Source organism: Orycteropus afer, unplaced genomic scaffold (assembly GCF_000298275.1).
Source record: "Orycteropus afer afer isolate SDZICR_OR568_19922 unplaced genomic scaffold, OryAfe1.0 scaffold00006, whole genome shotgun sequence".
Lineage (NCBI taxonomy): Eukaryota > Metazoa > Chordata > Mammalia > Tubulidentata > Orycteropodidae > Orycteropus > Orycteropus afer.
This window is the reverse complement of record NW_006921593.1, coordinates 29,878,398-29,888,500: the sequence shown is the minus strand read 5'-3', so window position 1 is coordinate 29,888,500 and position 10,103 is coordinate 29,878,398. Positions and strand designations below refer to the sequence as shown.

General features: G+C 44.3%; 1 protein-coding gene across 1 annotated transcript in view; it reads right to left on the bottom strand.

Annotated features, from left to right (window-relative positions):
* Positions 1-553: 553 nt before the first annotated feature.
* The window catches only part of DNER (delta/notch like EGF repeat containing), a 435,394-nt gene continuing 425,844 nt past the window's right edge, over positions 554-10,103 (bottom strand). Inside the window, exon 13 of the mRNA XM_007942160.2 lies at positions 554-665. Within this exon, the coding sequence (XP_007940351.2) occupies positions 554-665 (112 nt within the window). The remainder of the gene's footprint in view (positions 666-10,103) is intronic.

Genomic DNA, 10,103 nt, shown 5'->3' with positions numbered 1-10,103 from the left:
AACAAAACAGTGCAGAAATAAATTACTTACCCATGCACAGAATAAGGCAAAGGCTAACTTCATTCAGGCTAGAAGGAATACATTTAACTAGCTTCTTTTTTTTTTTTTTTTCACAAAACGAACATTTCAGACTTCTTTTTAAGTAACAGGTACACTGGAGAATGCATCTTACTCTATGCGTTTTTCCTAACTCTACTCAAAAAGCCAGCACTCACGTGTCAAATAGAAACTTTTCCTGGACTAGACTTAACTCTGTAGCAACCACAGAAATGAATCTGGGTTTGGGGATGTTGTCCCATGTGGAAAGAGCACACACTATTAGAAGCATACGCTTAGAGAGCTGAAAGGACATTAAAACGTCTACGGAGTTCACAAATTCCGTTTTTAAAATATTTTTTTCCCAAACTAAAAGCTGCAGAAAATTAGTTCTTCAATATTCTACTGAAAAGTCTTGAGCAGCTAACGTTTTAAATTTCTTAAGCTTTTTATTTTCTTAAAAATATCTGAATGAGTGAAGTATCCCATCTTTTTGAAAAATAATTCCCAGAAAAGATTACAAATCTTTTGTTTTAATCAGTGTGACCAAGGGCTTGTCGTCGGGGCTGTAATCCTCATAGGCGATGGGGGTCACCTCGTACATCGCGGGCCGCGATTTCTTTCCAAACCTGAAATCACACAGAGAGAAGACACTGGTTAGAGACGCAGGGGGTGCTGGGTCCCATGCGAGCCAAGTGATGACAGTAAGTTATATTCAAGAATCAAACAGACTATGAAAATCCTCTGAGAATACATTCTCCAGCAAGTAGCAAAATTGAAGACACTCTGAGGTTAACAGTAAAGGAAGATAAATATTAGTCTTCGGTGCAGGAGGGAATAAAGAATGGCTCTCAGAAAGCACAAAGCCCAAATTAATGCTGAAGCTTTGAGGCTAAATCTTGGCAAAGCGTTCAGGCACGACGGTTCCACAATGGGTTTTAAGAAAACGTGGATCCATTTGCCTTTTTCTTACAGAGACCCATAAATACTTGCAGAGGCAAGTTCATTTTACACCCTTGATAGTGCTTGGAATTCAGAGAGAATCACAGGCCCAGGGGACATGAGGGGAGAGTGGGGCCGGCTGGGAGGCCATCTGAGGTCCTCACAGAGGCACAAGGGCAGAGCAAGGAAATGGCTTCCAAGAAGGAAGGATCTGCCCACAAGTGTGCTGGCGCCCACCCTGAATCCCACCCACCACCACCCCCACACCACATATGCTGACACCCATGAGGCAATGTTTTGCTCTGTGCACAGAGCTGTTGTTCTGACAGATTGGTATACATCAAAATCCCCTCAACAGGGAGACTGACGCCTAGCAGCCAAGGGAGTCAAAAGCCAATTTCACGACTTCCTGCCAAACCAGCCTTCCACAGCCATGATTAAAATGAAGCAAATGCAACTTCTGGGTGGTCCCTTCAGATGCAAAACCTCACCTTTCCTTCAAGTTCTGGGGGGCCACTCTAGCCCACCCTCTGCTCCTCCTCCCTGATAGAGATGACTTTATTTATTTATTTTAACTGTTTCAAGTCCAACAGGGTTCATTAAAAAAGAAATTTTCAAAGACCCTTGCATCTTAAAGAGCTGCCTAGGATGGGCCCTGAGGACTGACAGGTTGGTTTACCACAGCTTGTCGCCCGCCTCTCGCCTTCTCTGATTCCGTGCTTTGATTTGGTATCTTTTGAAAATCTATCACCTCATGTTCAGAGAGGAAAAGCAGAATCCGGCAGGAAATGAGAAAATGCTGTGCTCTTCATCAGATCTTCTTGTCTTAAACATTCACCAATCATATATTCCAGTTTTCACTCAAGATTACCGAAATGGAGTTAAAAGGAACAAAACATCGCCGAACAGGCACCAGGCAAAATGCTCGCCTAAAGAATTAAAGGTTCCCCTTCTCTGAGAAACTCACAATCATTGCTGCAGTATTTACAGGCTTCAGTACGTTTTCTTTTTCCCACTACTTTCAAGTTAACTCTCACACCCGGAAATATCCAGGTCTTTCTTCCCAGGGACCTCTGCGTGAACTTGAAACACCACCTTTAGGTCAGCAGTCAAGAGCACTTAACCATGTGCACGACCCAAAGACTCCAGTTTCAAAGAGAACCTGGTTAAAGTAAGACTAACGTCAGCAGCACCAGAAAGTGGAGCAGGGTGGGCATCCGGCCTGGGCTGCAAACCCCACACTGCAACCTCCTAAGTGCAAAGAGCCAGGGTGGAACTCCTTGGGTGAGTTACAAAGGTCTCTCTCCAAGATGGAGTATCTGTGACATGGTAGCTACTGCTTTACAGAAGCTTCTACTTTCAAGGAACACCATACTTTTTTTAAAAGACAACTAAATGAAACAAGACTTTCCTTGCACCTCCCCACACCTGGCACGGTGGTGGGAACACACTTGGTGACAAATTAATGCAGAGTCACACCTAAATTTAAAATAGGAACAGATTTTTACATTGTCTTTTTTTTTTTAAAATTTTTCTTCAGGGGAGCTGTGGTGGCGTAGTGCCTAAGGCATTTGACTGCTAACAAGAAGGTTGGCAGTTCAAACCTACCAGCCACTCCTCGGAAGGAAGGCTGCGCAATCTGCTTCCACAGAGACACTGCCTTGGAAACCCAAGGAGGGGTTGCTATGAGTCGGATTCAACCTGACGGCAGTAAGTTGTTTATTTGTTTGTTTGTTTTTGCTTTTCAGAACTGAGTAGGTTTTCATAAATAAATAGCTAACAGTGACAGAAAGGCCTACTGATCCACTCAAAAAAATCAGTCAGTGAAAACCCTGTGGGTCACCACGGTCCGACCGACCACGTGGATGATACAGGACCAGGCAGCAGCTCCTCCGTCGTGCACAGGGCCACTGACAGTTGGGGTGACCTGATGGCAGCTAACTACCGCCTGTAGAATTACAATTTCAGATGCTAAACCTATGTAAGAGTGTGCCTATTTTATTGCAGGACATGTTATTTGACTGCTCTTTTTATTAAAATAGCTCATTGTTTTTATTGTAAAGGTGCATTCTAACTGTGTTAAAGAAAAAAAAAAAAAAAAAGCTAGAGAAAATTATAAGGAAGACCAGGGGTTAACCAATTACAAATTATAGGCCAATTTCAGTCTGTCACTTGTTTTTTAAATAAAGTTTTATTGGAACACGGCTGTGCCTGTTCACACTGGCTACAAGTTGTGGCTGCTTTTGCACTACAAAAGCAGAGTTGAGTAGTCATGACAGAGACCATATGGCCTGTAATGTCTAAAATATTTCACAGGCCCCAATGAAGACAACAAGATTTGCCTATAGTCTTTACCTCCAAAGTCCCAGAGGGTCAATGCATTATATTTTCATCTGTCAGTCCCTCAGTCCCATTTGTTGGATGTTCAATTCATCCAACAAATCATAATTATGCACCTCTTAAAGTGACTAAAGGAGCCCTGGTGGCACAGGAGTTAAGCACTCAGCTACTAACCAAAAGGTTGGTGGTTCAAAGCCACCAGCCACTCCATGGGAGAAAGACGTGGCAGTATATTTCCATGAAGATTGAAAAGGCTCACTGCCACTGAGTTGATTACAAATCATAGTGACTCTTTAGGACAAAATGGAACTGCCCCAAAGGGTTTCCAAGACTGTACTCTTTTTTTTTTTTTTGAATTGTTATTTGGGTGGAAGTTTACAAAGCAAATTCATTTTCCATATAGCAGTTCACATATACTTTGTCTCATGACATTGACTACAATTTACCACAATGCAACAGCTCCCCTCCCACTTCCTCCCAATAGTTACCTCTTCCCTGTGTCCATCCCTCCATGTACTCCTGCCTCCTGAGCTGTCTCCCTGTGCATACACAGCCCTTCTTTCTCCCATGATTGTTCTCTCCAAAGAGCGTATCTACTTCAGGTAAATGTTCAACTCATATGCCTGTATTTTGTTTGGCTGGAAGCCACAGGTGTGAGTTCAATTCCAGACCGGAAGGGCAGCTACGGACCATAGTCTCAGTAGTTCCACCAGGCTCTATCGGACCAGCAAACCTGGTCCTCCTTTCTTTTTTCTAAATGATTCTGAGTTTTGTGACACATTGTTCTCCCTCTCTATCCAGGATCTCCTACATAGATACCCGTTCTGAGTGGTTGACAGTGGTAGCCGGGCACCATCTAGTTCTTTTGGTCTGTCATATAGGCTGCGGATCAGATGGTGTACCAGTTACTAGGACTAATTCTTTCCATGAATCTTTGATTTTCTTCATTCTTCTTTGCTCTGGATAAGAAGAGATCCATCATTGCATCTAGATGGCTGCTTGCAAGCTTTTAAGATCCCAGTCACTACTCGCCAAAGTAGAAGGTAGAAAATGTTTTGTGTAGTATGTTATGCCAATTGAGCTTGATGTCCCCTGCAACTATGGTCCTGAGCCCAGAGGTTCAACTACTCAGTCCCTCTGGGTAGCTGGCTGTGACCAATAAGTGACTACAACCTTGTCCCTTGTCAGCGCTTCCATACACCTGGGAATTCTTACAGAACATACAAATACATTTGTAGAACCATTGTCTGCCAACCCTACACATGAAGACTGTTCTTTATTGAAGAAAAATCCAAACCAAAGCCACTGCCATTGAGTGGATTCCAACACGCAGCACCCCTAGAGGACAGAGTAGAATTGCCCCATAAGGTTCCCAAGGCTGTCAATCTTTACAGAAGTAGATTGTCTCATCTTTCTCCTGCTGAGCAGCTGGTGGGTTTAAACCATGACCTTTTGGTTAGCAGCTGAATGCTTTAGCCACTGTGCCACCAGAGCTCCTTCCATAAAGATTATGCCTTGGAAATTCTATGGGGCAGTTCCACTCTGTGATATAGCATCACTATGAGTTGGAATCAACTTGCTGGCAATGGATTTGGGTTTTTGTTTGGGTTATTTTTTGGTTCTTAAAATATCATATATCATGTTTATTAAGGAGCTCTGCTGGTTAAGGCATTTTGCTACTAACACAAAGGTTGATAGTTCAAACCCACTAGCTACTCTGCAGAAGAATGATGAGGCACTCTGCTTCTGTAAAGATCTACAGCCTTGGAAACCCTATGAGGGTCACTATAAGTTTGGTTCAATGGCAATGAGTTTGGTTTTGGTTTTATCATATTTATTACATATCAGAGCAAACTGGAAAAAATACTTTGCATATGGATCAGTGGTTGAGTTTTTCACCCAATACTTTGTGTGATGTTTTACTCAGGAAGCATTCTGTTGAGTTAAAAACTGCTGGGTGGGGCTGGCTGTGTGGAACACTTACTTGGTGGCTATCCTTGTATGTTCCCACCAGAGGTAGCTCATATCCCATAACATGACCAAAGCCCACACCTCTCAGGAAATGGCTGCTAAAATGTCTACAAATGGGAAGCAAACTTTTAAAAGATGGAGATGAATCACACAAATCCTCTTCTCCTGGAGAAACAGCTGATTTGGTGGTACTGCCCCTGCCCCACTCCCTCCCCACAAGGGATCACGTGTTAGACACTGTTCTGAGCTCTTGTCCAACCATCTTGTCCACATGTCCCCTTTTCATTCATCGTCTCATTTCCCTGGCATAATTCCCTTGTGAGGTGAGAATCTACCTGGTGTCCCATCTTACAGGTGAGGAAATGGAGGCTTAGTGATTAATTTCCCAAGGTCCCACTCCCAGCAAGAGGTGGAGCTATCTGGCCTCCAGACCTGCCTCTGGAGCCCGTCATCTTTGCCTTCCTGTGTGTGAGGAAGCCTTGGACCGGAGGCTTACTTTACCTGCTCCTAACAAGAGGTGTGGTGAAACCACTGGCTTTGGGTCACTAGATCGGCTTGGATTCTGGCTTCTCACTTGCAAACTCAGACCTTTGTGTGAATGCCAGGAGCTCGCTAAGCCCCATTTCTTTCTACCGCTAACATGGTGCCTATGTCCCAAGATGCTTGTGACGTGAGAAATTTATTCCTGCTTTAGCATAGCACCTGGCCCATGGGAAGCTCTCATTGAATGTCAGCCAGGACAGACACTAATAGAAATCGTGGTAACAACAGGGCTGGTGTCACTAAATAAACAAAAGATATTGCAACCAACCAGCTACAAGGCCAATCAAAGAGCGACTGTTCTTCCAGTTCACAGTGTCCTGAAAGTCAGCAGCTCCAAGAGTACTGCAGGGAACGTCAGGGGCTCTGACCTAGTCGAACATGACCATGACCTTTCCTGGCTCCCCTGTTGCTGTCTTCTGTGGTCAGATGCTTTCAGTTGATGAAGCAGGGAGCCGTCAGCAGCCAGATGTGCGCTTGGCACCCAGGCTCAGAGCCTTGCTATGGGTAGAACTGAGTCCCTCAGAAATAAGTGCTATGAATTCACCTCCATGCCTCTACCTTCAGCCGAATGATAGAGAAGTCTACAAGCTGAACAATCTCACCGGGAAGGTACATACTCCTTAGAACACAAAACCATCAGAGATCAAAAGGGCAGCATTTGTCTAGGGACAAAGCTCTGAAGGGAGGAATAGACAGGAAAGAAGGATGAATGGAACCGGCAAAAACAGAGGAAGTGGGAAGAGTGCTGTTATATTGTGAGGATACCAGTCAATGTCATAAATCAAAATGTGTATGAATCGAGGAATGGAAAACCAATGTGCCATTTAAACTTTCACCCAAGGCACAATAGAAAGTTTAATTATAATAAGTGCTGTAAATCCTAAACCCTAGACCTGCGGATGTCAGCCCATTAGGAAATCGGGTTTTCTTTGTTATTATGCTAATGAAGCCAATCAGGGTAGGGTGTACACTAAAACAATCACTTTTGAGGTGTCAGAAGAGCACCTTAGGCACAGAAGCCAGCAAGCACAAATGGGGGACAGATGCGACATCACATGAAGACACCAAGGAATTGAGGAAGGGAAGCTGAGGAGAGACAAGGCCCTTCCCAGAGCCAATGGAGAGAAAGCATCCCCCAAAATTCAGACTTCTAGCTTCCTGAGAGAAGAAAAGGCACTCACTTGTGGTATTTCTGTTATGTTGTTGTTAGGTGCCCCCGGGTGGATTTCTCATGGCGACCCTACATGACAGAGTAGAACTGCCCCCAGAGGGTTTCCTAGACTGAAATGTTTAAGGCAGCAAATTGCCAGGTCTTTCCTCCCATGGAGCCTTTGGGTGGGTTCAAACCGTCAACCTTCCAGTTAACAGGCGGCAGAGCAATTCACCATTTCCATGACAGCAGCACCAGATAACTAGGACAAGGCAGAGGCTCTGCTCCCTCGGGCCAATTAGGAACTCTCTTCTGCAGGTGTGGAGCCGATGACACTGGGGACAAGAAAGAGAGGGCTCCTCCTTCCCACACCAGCATGAACCAATGGCTGAGGTCACAACCTCCAGCCACGTCATCCGTCACTCATGAATGCCACAGGTGACCCTCTCAGCATGCATCCTACCCAGCTCCTGGGCTGCAGTCGTTCTCATGCCAGTCACCTCCAGGCTGGGGGCTGGAAAGAGGCTGTGAAATGGAGAGGAGGACCAGGCCGCTGCTAAAAGCTGGTGAGAGGGTCCCCTCAAAAGGACAGAGGTTCTGCCAGGGCCCTTCTAGGGTTTCCTGGAAAAGGGAGCCAAATGGGCCAAGCAGCCAGAGACCCAGCCAGGGCCTCCCCACTGCCCTTGCTGCAGAAACCACAGGCTGTGGCTGGATAAACATTCAGAAGAGACTGAGCCCTAAAATCCAGATACGTGGGACAGTGTGAGTGTAAAAGCAATCGTTTTATCTGCAGTCACTGGGGCATGCAGGAGCTTGCTGGTTAGGAATTCTGCAGGAAATCTTTTTGATAAAAATCAGCACCAAATAAGAACCAGGTTTGCAAATGCTTTCACGTTTGTTCTTTCCTTCCAAGAGCATCCAACAAATTATCTTCCCAGTGGGCCGTATTGGCAGAATGCTCACAAGTATCTGTCTTAACATATTTGGGGGCTGAAGTAAAATACTCTTAACCCTGAAGGATCCCAGCCACAGATGTCTCCCGGATGGTGGGAAATCCAATTCCTTGGATCTTGCAATCCATCCCAGTAAAAAGTCACGTAGTCTGCCCCTTCCTCATGAGCTAAGGCCTCCAGGACCCAAGAGGAGAGAGCAGAATTCTGAGCACCAAAGCAACCTGTCAACACTCCTCCACTTTACACAGTCCCTACCTCCCACGCAGTGACTCCAGGAGCCACAACTAGCCTGGTATCACTTCCTAAGCAGCCACCACGTGGCTGAAAGATAGCAGAAGATGGACAGAGAGGGGCCCCAGGAGGAAGCTACCTCTCACGCAGGTCACACTAACCCCTAACTGAGCTCATCCATGTATTTCTGACTTCAAACTTTTGTGTAACACCTACTATGTCTCAGGACCCACTGTGTTGTTGTTAGGTGCCATCGAGTCACCTCTGACTTCTAGCGACCCTATGCACCACAGAAAGAAACACTGCCAAGTTGTGTGCCATCCTCACAATCCTTGCTATACTTGAGCTCATCGTTGTAGCCACTGAATTAATCCATCTTGTTGAGGGTCTTCCCCTTTTCTGCTGACCCTCTCCTTTACCAGGGAATAGTCCCTTCTGACAACATGACCATAGTAGATGAGACAAAGCCTGGCCATTCTTGCTTTCAAGGAGCATTCTGGCTGCACTTCTTCCAGGACAGATTTGTTCCTTCTGGCAATCCATGGTATTTTCGGTATTCTTTCCCAACACCATAATTCAAAGGTATCAACTCTTCTTCGGTCTTCCTGATTCACTGTCCATATTTCACATGCATATGAGGTGAGTAAAAATACCATGGCTTGGATTAGGTGTACCTTAGTCTTCAAAGTGATGTCTTTGCTTCTTAATACTTTAAAGAGGTCTTTTGCAGCACATTTGCCCAGGGCAACACGATGTCTGATTTCTTGACTGCTGCTTCCATGGGTGTTGACTGTGAATCCAAGTACACTGAAATCACTGACAACTTCAAGCTTTTCTCTGTTTATTGCGATTTTGCTTATTGATCTCTCTGTGAAGATTTTTGTTTTGTTTATGTTGAGATGTAATCCATACAGAAGACTGTAGTCTTTGATCTTCATTAGTAAGTGCTAAGTGCCTGGAATTCCCATTCGTTGCAATGTTATCCATAATTTATTATGATCCACACAAATGCCTTTGCACAATCCTTCAGTATTGCTATTCAAGGCTTATTTATTTATTTATTTATTTATTTGTAGTTGGTGTCAGAAGCGGTGGGATTGATTGCAGTGGCCCTAGACTAATAGAAGCATGGGACTTTGTAAAAGAAAGAAGGAAAGAGCCTGGGAAGTGAAATTTTGGATTATTAGGTGGTTACTTTGGTTGGTGGTACCTAAAAGGAGATAACTGATCCAGGGGCTAGGGCTTTTGGTTACACCCAGCCAAAAGCCCAAGGCCATATACATAGAGTGGGATGGTAATCATGGTGAAAAGATAAACTTGGAATGTCTTTGAAAGGATTATGTGTTTTGGATTATGTGTTTACCTGAATGTACTATGGGTATTGAATGTTCTCTTACCTGCTTATACATTAGAAATGATTATGGGGTATATGGATAACAGAGAGTGTGTAAGTCTGCCTTCAGCTGATACTTGATTGGATACATTAAAAGGGGAAATAGAATTTGCCCAGAAGAAACACAGGCTTTTGTTTTAAGCCCTGTGTGTAGAGTACTGGGAGCTTAGGCAGGAAACCTGAGCCCCACCCAGTACTACTGAGGGAACAGAAGATTTGCATTTGAATAAGGACCTGAAAAAAAAAATTAATTTTTTTCTTCAGTTCTTTTAGCTTGGGAAATGCTGAGAATGTTCTTCTCTTTTGGTTTTGTAACCACAGGTCTTTACACATTTTATTATAATAATTGACTTTGTCTTCTCAAGCCACCCTTTGAAATCTTCTGTTCGGCTCCTTTACCTCATCATTTCTTCCATTCACTTTAGCTATTCTCCATTCAAGATCAAGTTTCAGAGTCTCTTCTGATACTCATTTTGGTCTTTTGTTCCTTTCCTGTCTTTTCAATGACGTTTTGCTTTCTTTGTGTATGATGCTCTTGATGTCA